This window comes from Ambystoma mexicanum, chromosome 13 (genome assembly GCF_040938575.1).
Source record: "Ambystoma mexicanum isolate Mex_15411 chromosome 13, UKY_AmexF1_1, whole genome shotgun sequence".
In the NCBI taxonomy this organism is placed as follows: Eukaryota; Metazoa; Chordata; class Amphibia; order Caudata; family Ambystomatidae; genus Ambystoma; species Ambystoma mexicanum.
Genome location: NC_090938.1, coordinates 362,033,990 through 362,051,056, shown reverse-complemented (window position 1 = coordinate 362,051,056; position 17,067 = coordinate 362,033,990). Strand labels below are relative to the sequence as shown.

General features: G+C 41.2%; 1 protein-coding gene across 1 annotated transcript; it reads right to left on the bottom strand.

The window, feature by feature from the left end:
• Positions 1 to 3,023: 3,023 nt before the first annotated feature.
• Positions 3,024 to 3,986, bottom strand: LOC138520361 (olfactory receptor 11A1-like). Its single transcript, XM_069632774.1, has one exon. The coding sequence runs from the start codon at positions 3,984 to 3,986 to the stop codon at positions 3,024 to 3,026; it is 963 nt and encodes a 320-aa protein (XP_069488875.1).
• Between the last annotated feature and the right edge of the window lie 13,081 nt (positions 3,987 to 17,067).

The window sequence follows — 17,067 nt, the reverse complement described above, 5'->3', positions numbered from 1 at the left end:
ACTACAAAGCCCTCCCAAATCAAAAGATAAACTCTGGTACACAAACTAAGCACAATGACATCCCCCAATCCCAATTCTTCTTTAAAAACATCACTGAATCGGAGGTCATTGATCTCATTAAATATCTCAAACCTTCTCTCTGCAAATGTGACATATGCCCACCCAAAATCATTAAGGAATGTGCCACAGACCTCGCCCCCTCATAACTGTCTTCATTAATGCCTCATTCAGAACAAGTACTGTGCCTGACAGTCTCAAAGAAGCATGGGTACGCCCTCTTCTAAAAAAGCCTACACTAGACCCGGCCCACCCCAACAACTATAGGCCTATAACAACGGCCCCGTTCCTCCTTAAAATCTTGGACAAGGCAGCCCATAGCCAGACTCAACTATACATAGAATCCAACGCCATACTGGGCAAAAGACAATCTGGATTTCGTAAAGGTCATGGAATGGAAACTGCCTAAAAAACCAAATCACCCAGATCATGGACAAAGGTAAGCCTGCCCTCCTCCTCCTTCTCGATCTTTCGGTGGCCTTTGATCTGGTAGATCACAAGACCCTTACCACCCATCTTACCTAGGCAGCTAATTTTTCCAAACAAGCAGCCTCTTGGATTACCTCCTTTCTGGAAGGCAGAGCCATGAAAGTATTCTCCAACATAGCAAACGCTGACCCCACTACCATACACTGGGGGGAACCCCAAGGTTCCTGTACAGCCCCTACTCTGTACAACCTCTTCACAAAACCTCTCTTCGACTTACTCGACTCTCTGGGTATAGCATACACAAATTATGCTGACGATACCCAAGTATTCCTGCCACTATCTGGATCCTATCGCCAAGATGCCACAGCATTACACAAAATATACGCAACAATCCAAGCCTGGATGGCTGCCAATGGCCTATACCTCAACAGGGATAAGACTGAAATTCTTATCCTTGGTCAGAAAGCCACATTAGCCAAGCTTAACCCACAATACTCTAACTTCAACATAGAAAATTCCGTTATCAAGGTCTCATCTTCTGTTAAGACATTGGGGGCCTCATTACGAGTTTTGGAGGCAGCCATGCCCTTAATAAAGGCATGGCTGCCTCCAAACTCGGGTCCGGGTCTGTGGTCCCTGAATGGGGAAATACCGGGCCATTGGGACTTTGGAGGTCCCGTTATTTCCCCATTCAGGGAAACCGGATCCGGTCCATCCCCATTCCCATTCGAGCCCCCATAGGACTCAATAGGAATGGGGAGGGAGCTAACAACGGGCCCGTCAATAACGGGTTTGTTGTTAGCTCCCTGGTTCCCTCGCGGGACCCGCTAAGGACGTCTGGTAAAACCAGACGTCCAGAGCGGGTCCCGCAAGGGGACCTCGTAATAGGGAGGTATGGGTTTAATGGCGCCAGCACTTTTACCGGTGCTGTTAAACACATACCGCCCGGGTCGTAATGAGGCCCTGGGTGCGTATATTGATGCCAACCTATGAACAAACAAGTTAGCACCATTGCCTCTGCATCAGCATACAGCACCAAACTCATCAATGCCATAAAACCCTACCTCTCTAAACCCAACTGCCTCGCAATAGCCAGAGCAACTATAGTCTCTAAACTCGACTATTGCAATGCTCTCCTAGCAGGCACCTCAACCAAAAACGTACACAGACTTCAAACTAGCCAAAACAATGCCATTAGAGCCGCCTTGAGCATCCCTAGAAGAGACCATATCTCACAGTCTAGAAACTCAGCTAAATGAATCCAAGTGAAAGACCGCATTACTCTCAAAATTCTTATTATCACGCACAGATGCTTCAATCACACTGTGCCCACATACCTAACTGAGGCTATTTCCAGAACCACCTCTGCACGCCCTACCAGCATACAGTACACCAACCAACTACACATACCTGGCATTCACAGAGTCAAAGCAGGAGGGATAGGGTTCTCATACTTAGCACCTAAACTATGGAACTCACTCCCCGCCACCTTAAGAGCTGAAACCTCCATCCATGCCTTTAGCAAGAACCTCAAAAGCATCTACCTAAATTAACTCCCCTCCAACCCCTCCTATCTCCTTCTACCCGAACACTATGTATATTGTAATGTAATTATGCTTAACAATTCTAATAATTATTACATATATGTCATTAACTGTAAATGATAACTGTACAACTCTGTAACAAAGTATGTCCTGTCTATGTAACAAGTGCCACAATGCCTCAGGGCTGCTGCATGCTATACAAATACGAATAAATAATAGAGTTGAGCATAATCCTTTGCCTCCAAGTCTTTAATAGAATCATGACTTTCTATAAGGAGTGTGTTTGAAATCTGTATTGTCCTATAACAGGTTACGGGGGCATATTGTAAGACAAATAGGGTGGGTGTGTGTGAGTGTGTATGTTTGGATTGGAATGCATGCAGTTGTTTGCACTTGATGTTAAATAATAATGAATGCTTCCTGTTTGTTCTCCAACCTTTTCATATTAGAAACTCAAAACTACATTTTCATTGGACATTACTGATTACAGAAAAATGTATCCAATGGAAATAAATGAATTTTTAACCCTATTCTCATATTTAATCAAAAAGGCAAAATGCCATTTAGTGGCTCCAAATTGATCAATGTTTTGTTACTTCCACCTTAGATTGAAATTAAGGGTATCAAAGGAAAACATCTCAAACTGGTGTAATGACCATTGTCCTGATTGTCCATAATACGTCTCACCCAAGTCTCCGAAATGTTCACCTTCTTTTATTGTTAACATCTTCCTGATTAGGTTTTATTGGGCATAGTTTATTACAAAAAACGTATCTGAATGTTGGAAATGTATTGTTCTTCTCATTCTCGTTTTTGAGCAATGAAGGCACAAAGGCTTGGAAACAGCAACTCTGTCAGCAACTCAAAGTTCATCCTTTATTTTCACCTGCGCTCTTAACTGAAATTAAAGATATTGCATGAAAGAAAAAAGAACTGTCATGATGACTACTTGCCTGATTGCCTATAAACTATCTGAACAAATCTCAGATATTTTCAGACCACTTTTAATGTCAACATCTTCCTGATTAGATTTTGGAAGGACTGCCTGATTTCTTTATTTCTCAGAGTATATATAATAGGGTTGAAGAGTGGAGTGGCCACTGTGTAAAGGAGAGACAGAGCTTTGTTCAGATTCACAGACTGTGCTTTTGATGGGGCCACATACAGAGCTATCAATGTCCCAAAGTACATGATGACCACGGCGAGGTGGGAGCTGCAGGTGGAGAAGGTCTTCTGCCGCCCTGTGGTTGAAGGTATCCTCAGGATGGCTGAGATGATGTACACATAGGAGACAATGATCAACATGAACGGAAATAAGGATACTACGAAGGAGAACACAAAAACAGTCATTACAGCCAAGGACGTGTCCGAGCAAGCAGCTTTCACTAGGGGTGCAAAGTCACAGAAAAAGTGATCAATCTCATTGTAATCTGAGAACTTGAAGGTGCCTGCTAAGTAAATAGTGATGCAGGCAATGACAAAACTAATTACCCAGGTGCTGGAGACCAGCTGCATGCAACGTGATTGATCCATTAGAGTGGTGTAGTGTAAGGGATAACATATAGCTGTGTATCTATCATAGGACATCACTGTTAAAAGTAGACACTCAGTGGTGGCAAAGAAGGCCCAAAAATAGAACTGGGTGAGACATGCAGCAAGAGTAACAGTGCAGCCCTCTCTTAATAAGCCACTCAGCATGGTGAGAACTGTACTGGTCATATACCAGATCTCTGAAAAGGACAAATTGCCAAGAAAAATGTACATGGGTGCTTGAAGGCGATTATCAACTGATACCATGACCACGATGAGGATGTTCCCAAAAACAGTGATTATGTAAATGGCTAAGAACACCACAAAGAAGAACATTTTCAGCTCGGGAAGGACCTGGAACCCACGCAGAAAGAATTCTGGGACAGTGGTCATGTTGCCCTGGCATTCGTAGTTCACGTTACGCATCATTCTATGGAGTAAAACAGAGATCAAGTTAAAGAGCAACCCCAAATTACAATAGGACAAAATGTACATTTTTATCAATGTATCTTTTTGCTACTGTATGGAAATTTGTTGAGAGCCACATCAGTTGAATGAGACTGCTTTGGAAAACATGTCATGTTTCAGACAGAATTCACATGGTAGTATATACATCAATTTATCAATGTAGCACCAATTGTACTGGGTTCAACCCATATGTATGTCACTACGAACTGTTATGACAAACTGTGGATTATGCAAGCCATTACTGCTTCCAGGTAGAGAAATTCTGCGGAAGTAGGTGGCAAGGACACTTTTCTTGGAAGTTATCACTTTTCTAGCAAGCCTAGAAAATATGCACTTTAAAAGTGAGGATAACGTAGATAAATATAACCACATATTTTATTTACTTTTTCTTAATATATGATCTTGCATGCACTTTTCCAAAATATATTTATACTGTTGATCTTAGATTTTGCTTCTTGATTTTATTCATCATTATGTTGACATTTATTTCCCTAATTCACATTTGCTTGTACCCTAACATGTTTTTCTCCACTTGCCATGGCTTCATCAGCAGGATTTACAATGCTTAGTGATCTAAAATGTCAATACAGATATAAAAAGACCATATTGTACACTTTATACAACTACACCAGGCTACCATTCCATTCTCCAAATTAAGCTACTTGGTCTTTTTTTAAATCCAGATCCAGTTCACTATATCAACACAATAAAATTATACTAAATATCTAAATATGCTAACGTTTACGCTTGTTGAACAAAAGGAAAACTAGAGACCATGGGTAGGAGTCGAGTGTCACAAAAAACCTCTCCTAGATATATGATACATCACACCTTTATTATATTGTAAGAGTAAAAAATCACAAATACAATTAAGGAAAGACAAATAATGCCAAATTGGCTCAAGCAATGTGCCCTAAAACAAATCATGAAAAACAGGGGGACAGTGCATCATACAATTCAATGATGAGGACCATACGTGTGGTGCTAAAATGTGTAACATGTTGAAGACACATTACAAAACTCACTGATACAAGACCAACAAAAATATGAATCAAGAAAGTATGCAAATCAAGTATGCAATTATATAAAGATAGTGTAAATGACGGTTAAAAAAAATTACTAGCACTTCAAAATAAACCATATTAAATGTATCCATTCTGCGGCTGACCTTACATATTTCCATCTTGTTGGTATGAATGCTAGACATTCCTCATGCGTATAGGCACACACAATACAATATTTACATTAAATATATTCTCAGAATGAATGGTCATTAAGGACAAATGAATAATCCCCAGATATGGGCAAAGTGTTATAACTTAATGTAGATCATTTATTTTACTTCAACGCTTGACTGATTTCCTGTAGTATAGTATGGAAAGGAAATAAGTCCTAATCTATGCCTCAATGTTGGAATGGGACATCCCTAAGGCAGAGATAGGACCTTTCTCCAGATTAGCGCTTCAACTCTATCCCAATTTGATGGCAATAAGCCTGATTCCACCCCATAAAGCAGGTGTGGGTACATTTCTTGATAGTAATATTTAATAAAAGGAACCCTCGAAACACGACTAAATTTCGTGTTGAACTGTTGTAGTATGATAGCACTTGCTAAGGCATGCTTGCTCTTGCTCTGCAAGTCTTTTTCTTTGGTATGCTTTACCTAGATGACCACCCCCAAATATTTAAACAATGATACTATCTCTAAACGAGAGCGATTTACCAAGCAACTACACTATAATTTCCTATGCTTGGTGTTAACCATAAGAATTTGAGATTTTGGAATACTTAGCTTCAAATCCAAGTTAGGGAAATAAAAGTGTATTGCCATTAGAGAACATTGGAGGCCTATTGGAGTCAAATCAAAAAGAACAATATCATCTGCAAAAAAAATATATAGCCATGGTCGCTAATATAAAAATTAAAAAGAAAAGTTTCCAATACGCAGCCTTGGCGAAGACCTTGATTGGGAGGATCCACTTGGTAGCGTGGCCTGCTTGATCCAAACATATCTTTATTTTTGTCTCAGAGTGCAAGGCTATTAACATACTAAGAATGCCCTTTGGACAACCCAACTTATCCAATTCCATAAAACAGCCCTATTTACGCAGCCAAATGCCTGAGTTATATATCTAAAAAGGCACAATAACAGGACTTATTTCTGACTTTGACTGCAATTCTAAAAGAGGTATTAAAAAGCAATTTAAAGGCGTACCCGTACCCATCTTAAAACCTGATTGGTTTATGTCAAAACTCCCTGTTGAGACAGCCCAAGCCTGTAATTCTTGGAGAATATAACTACCAAAATTGTTGATAAGTCGAGAAGAGATATTGGGCTATAACTTTTCAGCAACATCGTGTCGTCGCTCTTGTATATCAAGACAATTAAATCTTCCTTCCACGAACAAGGACTCACATTTAACAACAACATATTTTTAAAGAGACCCCATAAAATTGCTGTCCACAAAAGAATGTCTGATTTCAAGGTAGCATTAGCGAGTCCGCCTGGACGCGTTGCAGTCGTTTTTTCTTTACCTGACGATAAGTGATTAAACCACTTCAAAATCCATATGTACAAAGTAAGACCATTTTCCATAAAAAATGAACAAAGGGGTCTTCTTCCCCACCAATGCATATAAATTGGTGAAGTGGGCTCCCCAAACTGCTGCTGCAATCGGTTGAGATTGGAGAGACCTTTGTGGTTCTGGAGCCTTTAACAAATGTCAAAAAGTTGCTGTATCTTTCTTCACTACAGCTGCCAACATTGCTTCAGCATCAGCTGCACACATAATAGCACAATGCCTCTTTATACAATTTCTATAGCCCTATTTTAGCGTATAGATATCCACGCTAAAATGTGGTTCTTTTTTATCTAAATTCTTAAGTGACCTGTGCAAAAGTCGCTTTTTTCGCTCAGTACAGTATCAAACGCATTATTGTGCGCCTTCCTATGTACAAGGAATGGCCATGCTTTTTTGGATAAATAGATTTTGCAGCAGTTTCTGTCGAGCTATATCAAAGGATTAGGGGTAAAGCAGCAGGCCATTGGAGTTACAATCACAAGATAAAAATCACATTATTCAAAACATCAGGCAATCCCGGCTTCCATATCAAGGAATGTTACCTTGGACGAACCTCCACAATTAAATATGTACCTACATTTTGTACCTGTACAAAATCCAGATCCACAGAAATGGAAAGAAGACAATAATCCCATCTCTCTAACCAAGAACGCTGAACATCGAAACATAATATTGTGCGAAAGAAACATATAATCAAGAGTATATTTAGACAGCTTATTCGCTCAAGTAAATTTGGAGGCATACCACACATTATATTACCATTTACCACTGATAGGCCCCAAATATGCATTTCTTCTCTAATTAGCAACCTCCTTTCTCTTGAGAGTACAGAGGGGCGACCCTGCTGCACAGTGTTCTGGTAAAAACATGGGTCAAGGCATTCCCTAATAAAATCTCCAAGAACAATAGCACTGCTAACATTGTGAAAGACCATACAATTGCTAGCAAGTTCCGATAAGACTTCTAAAAATGACATCAAATTCGATGATTTAGAGTTAAAATAAACATTAAAAATACAGCATTCCTTCCTTAATTTCAGATCAAACCAAGTTTGCTTGACTAATTAGATATCATCTCTACTGGATTGGGACTGCGTAATCTTCATATCCACATCATTTCTTAAGGCACAAATTAAACCCCCAAACGGACGTCCTTGAGGCCCCTGTTTCACCATTACATAACAAATAGTGTACCCATCAACCAAAGAAAGGTCCACAAAACAGTGTTCTTGCATACAAATCAAAACAACATTTCTAATGGAATCTAAATGAGAGGTCAGAAAGGAAGAGCCTATGCAGTTCCAGGATGCCATTTGGAGCAAATGACCTCACGAAAATACATCACTCTTGGCGTGATCCCCATGTAGGGAACCTATGAGTGAACTCCAATCATAGGTTGGACATGCACATTGAATTTCGTAATCTACAACCCGCCTGAAAGAGGGCTATCAGACATTATAATAATTGTCATATTTGAGTGTTTTTCCAGCTCCAATGTAGAAATTACCTGCGATGTATCTTCCAGAGGCATTTGACTTGACCTTTCACTTAGATCAATCTGTTGCATTATATCATAGCCCAAGGATACCAATGTCTCTGTTTCCAGCAAGACCATATTTTGAATGAGTCAATAGTGAATGAGAGTTTTACTAGATTAAACATTTTATTCACAAATTTCAGCTGGACTATGTCCTTGGAATTTATGAGACGGAGAGTTGGAATCTCCACAAACAGCTCTAGTATATGAGAGCGATTTAACGGGACATTTGCAGAGCCCACAAATATCTGTTCAATAAATAACATGTGATCTCCCCCCAACCCACAAAATATCTCCTTTTTGAACAGGCCTATTAGAAAATGGAATCACTTCTTTTTCCACGTTCCTATGTCAGGAGTTTACATATATTTTCCTTTCCCTCTGAACTACTGAAAGTTAAGCTTACTTTGGGTGGCTTTATGCAAGTCAAAGACTTTTTTCCCATTACTATTCCAAGTCTCCTCCTTCTATCCTCAAGGGTCACAAAACGGGCTAATGTATTTTTCTGAGGGTTTAACACACTCTTAGGATCAGTAGCAACACATGCCACTAAATGTATCGGTCCGTCCTTCATCAAAACCTGCAGCAAAAGCGAAATCGCCAAGAGCCCTCCCCAACAACCTCAAGTACATAACTGTTCCCAAACTCTCATGAAAGCATAGTACTTAACAGTGGTTTAGTTTTGACTGGGGGTGGAAGCCTGGAACTAGGGAGATAAATTGGGGCCAAAGGCTTCCAGGCTGACTGCTTTTGTGGGGCCCCCAAATTTCAGTTTTGCCTAACACTACAAGACGGAACAGGCAGCAGTGCAATGGGCACCACTGCACATTTTTTTGCAAGGAATCAGGAGCCTGTACTATCGAGAGCACTGGAATAACTTCAGTTTGGATGATTAAAATGTGTTTCCGCTACCTGTTGGTCTATTTCTATATCTGAATACAATGAGAAATTGCTTAAATGGAAATCTTCCACAGGTTCTCAGATTAGAATCAGAAAAGGTATTATAGATCCCTTTTCTACGAAATCTGGCACTTTATTTAAGAGTTTCTTTTTACATTTGGCCTTTTTCAGGGAAAGAGAAACATGCTTAACAGATTCCACATCCTCAGCCAACGTGGGGAGAGTTGGCAAAATGCAACCTGTTTCCACTGATGAGAGGGAAGATTCCCTATAACATGTTGATATGTTCCTAAGGAACTTACGCAACCCTCCTTTATTTTTGTTTAGGTGGAATTTTAGGTTTCTTAGAAGTGAAGTAAAGTACTGCATTCATATTTGTGCTTTTGTCACAACCCTGAAGACCATCCACCACCACCACATGTGTAAAAGAACCTACAGAAATAGATATTCCATCTTGAGTAAGAAATAGCGATACATTTAAAACAGAGTTTGCCAATAGTGGCATAGCTTGTTTTTTCATTTCTTTGCTACTCAGCATCTTTCTTGGTGAGCAGGCATGAGAGACAAAATGCCTGGCGTGGTTTCCTGGGGGGGGGGTATGCCTTAAGGGATAAAGGCTTTGCTTCTTTTGCTTTAACACTACTGTATATAAAGCCCCCCAAAAAAACTAGCTTCGAGGCCATAGCAGTCAAAGTCACTCATAGCTCATAACATTATTTTGCTAATTTCTAATATGTTTTTGCAAGTTGGTACAAAGTAAAATTTCAAGCATGCAGTGCTGATCCTGTGAACATACACATGCACATAGCCATTCCACATTAAAGGAAAGAGTCTGCAAAGTAGAACTCAATTGCAGGTCCATGAATGAGAAACTGGTGGACAGTATAAATAGGTAATGGAGAAATAAAATGAGGCTGCGGTCGAGTCCTTAGGGAAGTATCTTATTTATTTATTTATTTAGTGTATACAAGTAAAATACTGTTTGCACTTTTTAGATATAAAAACACATTAAAAAACAGAAGATATATTACTCTAAAACCTTCTGTAAAAATGTCATAATCGCTAAATCCATATTATAGTCTTGAATATTTAAAATCCTAAACCAAAAAAGATCAATGCACAAAAAGATTTCATACAAAACAAACTTAGCAAAGAAGTCCAAACGAAGGGGGTGTAAAATATAACAATCAATTACCAAATGTTTTATAGTTTCTACTTTCAGACCACAAAATCAACATATCTTTTGAAGTTGTGGCTGATTTAATCTTGCAACCAATACTTCTCGAGTTGTCAATAAGTTCACTTTAAATCTCAACATTGAGTCTCTAGGAGTTTTTGAAAAATATCTTTGCAAATAGGCTGGAAGGACATTAAAAGATGTAACTTTATATTTAAAATAATAAAACAGATGATAGTTCATAGCCAGATTTCGATTCTCTATCCAGTCGTCCTCTAACACTTTCTTTTTGATCTTATTTGGATTTGCAATAAGCGCCTGAACTGAATCGTTCTTTATGGAGAGAGTACACTAAAGCCATTCCTTCCATGCCCGTACAGCTTTACTGTTATTTCTGTTCAATTCATCATTTAACTCACAAAACAAAGTGTGATGTGGAGGATCTAATTCTTTCCTGAACATTTGTGGTGAACTCCATGGAGCACAAGCATGTGAGGAAATAAGACCCAATGTATGCCTCAATGTCGGAATAGGAAATCCCTGAGGCAGAGATAGGACCTTTCTCCATATTAGGGCTTCAACTCTGTCTCAATTTGACAGCAGTAAGCCTGATTCCACCCCACAAAGTAGGTGTCGGTCCTTTTATTTATGGTAATATTTAATAATCGAAACCCCTGAAACGCGACCAAATTTTGTGTCAAACTGTCCTCGTTCGATAGCACTTGCTAAGGGATGCTTTTTCACGCTTTGCAGGTCTTTTTCTTTGGTACTCTTGGCATAGATGACCACCCCCAAATATTTAAATGATGATACTATCTCTAAACGAGAGCGATTTACCTTCCAACTACACTTTAATTTCCCATGCTTGGTGTTATAAATCATAAGAATTTGAGATTTTGGAATACTTTGCTTCCAATCCAAGTTAGCAAAATAAAAGTTTATTGCCGTTAGAGAACATTGGAGGCCTATTGGAGTCAAATCCCAAAGAACAATATCATCTGCATAAGACAAATAATTTAAACAAATGTTGGCAAGCCTCAGAGAATAATTTAAAACATTTTTAAAAATATAGCCTTAGTCGCTGATATAAAAATTTAAAAGAAAAGGTTCCAATATGTAGCCTTAGCGTGGACCTTGATTGGTAGGATCCACTTGGTAGCGTGGCCCACTTGAGTCAGACATATCTTTATTTTTGTATCCGAGTGCAAGGCTATTAACATACTGAGAACATCCTGTGGACAACCCAACGTATCCAATTCCATAAATAGCCCTAGTTACGCAGACAAATGCCACAGTTATATCTAAAAAGGCACAATAACAATGACGTTTTTCTGACTTTGACTGCAATTGTAAAAGATGTATTAAAAAGCAATTAAAAGACATACCCGTGCCCATCTTAAACCTGATTGGTCAGAATATAACTACACAAAATCTTGCTTGATTAGTCGAGAAGAGATATTGGGCGATAATTTTTCCCAACATCCTGTCATCGCTCTTGTATATCAAGACAATTAAAGCTTCCTTCCACGGACAAGGAATCACATTTAACAGCAACATATTTTTAGAGACCTCATAAATTTGCTATCCACAAAAGAATGTCTAATTCCAAGGTAGCATTAGCGAGTCCGCCGGGACCCGGTGCTGTCATTTTTTGTGACCTGACGATAAGTGATTTAACCACTTCAGAATCCATATATACAAAGTCAAACCATTTTCCATAAAAAATGGATAGAGGGGTCTTCTTCCCCACCAATGCATATACATTTGTAAAGTGGCTTTCCCAAGCTGCCGCTGCAATCGGTTGAGATTGGAGAGACCTTTGTGTTTCTGGAGCCTTTAGCAAGTTGCTGCATCTTTCTTCAGTACAGTTGCCAACATTGCTTCAGCATCAGCTGCATACAAAATAGCACAATGCCTCTTTATCCATTTCTATAGTCATTTTTTAGCGTATGGATTTCTTTTCTAAAATGTGGGTCTTTTTTATCTAACTTCTTAAGTGACCTGTGGAAAAAAAGCTTTTTTTCGCTCACCACAGTATCAAACGCATAATTCTTGCGCCATCCCATGTACAATGAATGGCTGTGCTTTATTTTTTCATAAATAGATTTTGCAGCAGTTTCTGGAGAGCTATATCAAAGGATAAGAGGTCAAGCAGCAGGTCCTTGGAGTTACAATCACAAGATAAAATCACATTATTAAAAACATCTGCCAATCCCTTCTTCCACATCAAGGAATGATCCCTTGGACGAACCTCCCCAATTAAATTTGTACCTACATTTTGTACCTGTACAAAGTCCATACCACCGAAAGCGAACAAATACAATGATCCCATCTCTCTCACCAAGAACGCTGAACATCGAAACATTCTCCTGTTCCTTGGTCGTGATGACGAAAGGACGGACTCTCGAAGGGATGTCGCAGCAGCAGTCGAGAGGAAGGACTCACAGCAAAAGATTCTTCAAGCTCCAACGTCGGTCTGCAGTGTGAGAAACCTGAATGTGTCTCATCTGCTAGTCCCCAGAGATCTTTCGTCCAGATGGCCAGGACACGGCCATCGCTATTGGATCCAGTTCCTGGGGGTGGACCAGTGGGAGAGGATCACCTGGGTGAGGATTCTTCGGGGAGTGTAAATGGGACACTGAGGGTTGAGACGCGGTATCCCTTTCCTTGTAACAACTTTCCTACCCTGTAGGATATTTAGAAGCACTACCCCCTTTTCCAACACAAACACTTCCTTACATTGTAACAGACAATGGACTAACACCAGAGCCATTTACCTGACATGTCCCAACACACGAGTCAGGCATTTGACAATAACCAGGCACACCTGACGGCCCTTTGCCTTCCCCACAGGAATAAAAGGCGCAGCACGAAAGCACACTTCGAGCAAGGCCGAACGCACAAGGAGACAGCTACACCAAACTGGCAGTTCAAGCGGAGGAGAAAGGCGGCAAGATCTGGAAGGACGATGAAGGGGGAACTGCCCTTGCCCTTTTCCCACTCAGAACCGCAAAGCCTCAGAAAGGGAAATCATAAGACCTTGAGTTACGCTGGCGTGCGGAGCAGCAGATGTCAACGGTGCACAGGGGCCTCTCGCATTGAAAAAGGAGGCAGGGAGGCAGGCTGGCTACCGTGACACTATCGTTGACTCCAGAGATCACAGAATCCAAAAGGTTCTGCACAGCCGGTGAGTCGGAGGAAGCTGATAGCTAACCAAACTGTTTTGAGACCAAGGTTGCGAGTAGCAACATTTTTTAATGCAAGAAGAAAGATCTTGTGTGTATGTTTGAACTGGCAAGAAAGCCCAGACACGGGCCCGCTGCAGAGTGGTCAGGCACCATAGGAGTGCTCATTCGAAGGACTCTCGCTGGTCCCTTTTCTTTTGTTTGTTGAAACTGCAAAGACCAGAAGGCCGCAGGAAACGGCAGCATGAAGCAGCAGAGTGGTCCTACAAGGTCACGTCAAACCCCTTGTGCAAGCGAAAGTCTCTGACCCATTGCAAGGAGAAAGCTTGGGACAGGGAATCCTCTTCCTGACCAAGTTGTGAAAGGTGAAGAAAGGCAAGTGTGAACCCGAGAGAAGGATGCCAAAAAAAAGGTAGGAGAAGGAAAACCCTGCTTTCTGATGAACTGAGCAATACATGAACTGTGTTAGAAATACATGAACTGTGTTAAAGAAAGGCCATAGTGAACCCGATAGAGAGAACGCCTGAGTGGTAAGGAGGACCTGAGCACGGCAGAGGGAGATCCTAGGGGCGAAGAGCGACTGCCCAAAGTGCAAGGCTACGAAAGAAGAATCTGTGTTGGTTTGTTTTGTTACTTTGAATCATCAGGCCTTCCATGGCAAGAGATGTTTGCAGGAAAGAGATTTAGCCTTTGAAGGCTTTGAAATCATTGAATTGGAGCTCTAACCCTCGTGCTGACAAGGCCCAGGAATGTGCTGTGCTCAGAAGTCCTGCCTTGTCCCATGCTCAAAACATAGCGGAGGGAGACTCAGTCAAACCATCCTGATTTATCATTTTGTCCTGCACACCGGTGAGGGGACATTGAGGAGGGGATTCTTGTTTCTGGAGGCCCTGAAGGAGTTCACCAAGGTTTCTGGAGAGTTTGTTCACGGGAAGAAGGCGCGCCGCAAAGTGGTCCCAGTCCTCTGTGTATTGGCGTTTTGCAGCCCAAGAGGTCGCATCACATCATGAAATGGCTCAATTTGCAGGACATCTTAGGACTGATTATGGCCACCAGTCCAAGGGAGATAGTTGTTCTCTTCAGAGCTTCCCTGTCAACTCGAAAACAGGGGTAGGACAGTAGTGGTACTTCAACAGGCTGCACCGGTCACTGGAAAGTGCTGCAGGCATCTCTGGTAATCTTCTTCTCTGTTTCTTATGTTCCAGTGGCTGACTTGTCCTTTGCCTCAGGATCATCACGTTTTATTCCGTAATCCAACCAATCAACAGTTGTTCAACATTCAAACTTGGGGGTGAGGCTGTACTTCAAAGACAGCCAACCTCCCAGTTAGAACTGGTTCCAGGCTGGTATTCCACAAGACAAAGAACAGCAGAGTTTCAAAGTCCTCCCCTGATCCGTGTCCTCGCAGACACACTGGAGCCTCGACGGGCTACACAAAAGGTATCTCCCAAAGACAAAAGTCAAACCAGGACCTCCCTGACTCAGGATGGCAGAAGAAGGAACAAAAAAGGATATGAAAAATGGCAATAAAAGGACAAAGCCACGATTTCGGGTCAATGGTGACCTTCTGAGTGTAACCACAGCTGCGGAGACAGCCTGCAAGCATACATCACACAAAAGTCAGTACAACGCATCCACTGTTACCAGCCATAATTGTATACTTACCACTGTAACAGAAATGTTACAGGACCAGTGAGAAAGGGGATACCAGGTGACCCCCCAGACTTCACAGAGGCGGGGGAGGGGGATGTGCTGATTTCACAAAAGGAAAAGATAAGAAGAATACAAAGTATCCCTCTAACCTTGGGAACAGTGGTTCCTAAGGAAAATAAAAGAATATACAAAGGAAAGCCCAAAGGGCTCCCAGAAACATTGCACAACGGCTGCTTTGTGCTGCAAAGGTGAAACACAGGTCCCTTAAAAAGTATGGCGGAAAGACTGCATGAAATAAAATGAATGCAGGATGAACAAGGATTCCCAGAGTCAGAGCAAAAACAATGAATGAGGGGAGAAAGCCTCCCCTCATTCACAAGAATAGGAAAGAAGCCCAGGAGTCCAGCAAAAATTGCTGGGGGGCTCACAGATAGAGAGGATTTTGCATAACAATGAAAAATCTCCCTAACATTCCCACATCAATTCTTTGCATCACCCCAAGTTAAAAAGGCTGGAGTGGTTATCCTAATTGACAAAACAGTGAATTTTAAGAAAATAGCAAAGTCAAAGATAACCAAGGGCGATTTATATGAATTAACATGCACTGTGGGGGTACATTTTTTGATTTATGGGCCCAACCAGCAACATGAGGTCTTTTATGCCAGACTGTTCCTGCATATTACCCAATTCCAAGTGGGAGAGTTAAAAATAGGGGGGATCTAAACTTAGTGCTAAATGTCACTCTAAACAGGTACAGACCTGGAAACCCACATGCATCGTATAAACCACTATTCCATCCCGTAGCAATGATTTAGACTTGGTATAGCTCTTTAACCCTCACACAGGAGATCATACATATTTCTCATATGTTCGCCACAGTTACTTCCAGCCAGACTTCTTCATGATCTCCCAACCATTGCTGTCCTCAATTGTTGCCCCCTCAATCAACTCACTATAGTCTTGGACCACTCCACCATCACGATACAGATGGAAATCAATAACCAACAAAAAGATTTTTTGCAGAGGGAGAAGTTAGAAGGGGATATAACAAAAGAAGAGATCCTAAAAGCCATTGATTCCCTCAAAGCATGCAAAGCCCCCGGGGTATTAGATGGGATCACACTAGAATTTTATAAGACCTATTGCGGCACGCTTCTACTACCCCTACATGCACTATTCAATACAATCTGGAGGGAGGGCCACGTCCCGAGCTCAATGGAGGTGGCAGGGGTCACAGTGATTCTTAAGGAGGCATCCCACTGCCCTATAGCGGTACTGACTATTGCCAGAAAACTCTATGCCAAGATCCTTGCAACCAGGTTTGACCCGGTCCTACCCTGCTTGATGATGAGGGATCAGTCAGGGTTTGTAGCAGGGAGTCAATCAGCGGATAACATACGGGTCATACATCTCATCTGTATTGCACATAAGAAGAAGATCCTGGCGGTGATAGTTGCCTTACACCCCGAAAAGACATTCAACTGGGTGTAATGGGGTAATCTTGCAACATGAGTTCAGACTTTCGCATTTCATGTACCATGACTTATCCATTTGTAAGTGCATGCCTTGATGTAGCCGCCTTGCAACATGAGGTCACGCTGTCCCATTTCATATACCTGGACTTCACCATTTGTAACTGCATGCCTTGATGTAGCCGCCTTGCAACAGAGGTCAGGCATTCCCATTTCTTGTACCTGGACTCTAACATTTGTAACTGCATGCCTTGATGTAGCCACCTTGCAGCGTGAGGTCAGGCTTTACCTATGCGTGTTCTTGGACATTACTGCACTTTGTAATTGTTGTAACCACATTCTTAAGCTTAAAGCGCCCAGATGCCTCAGGGTTTCGGAGCGCTATATAAATGTCAAAATAAATAAATAAATAAATAAGCACACAGATTTGCGTTGTGAAAAGTGATCGACTCCTCATTATAGATACGATCTACCAATCTTCAATCCGCAATCTCTAAGAAACGTCCTCAATATGTTTAATACAATACTAATGCT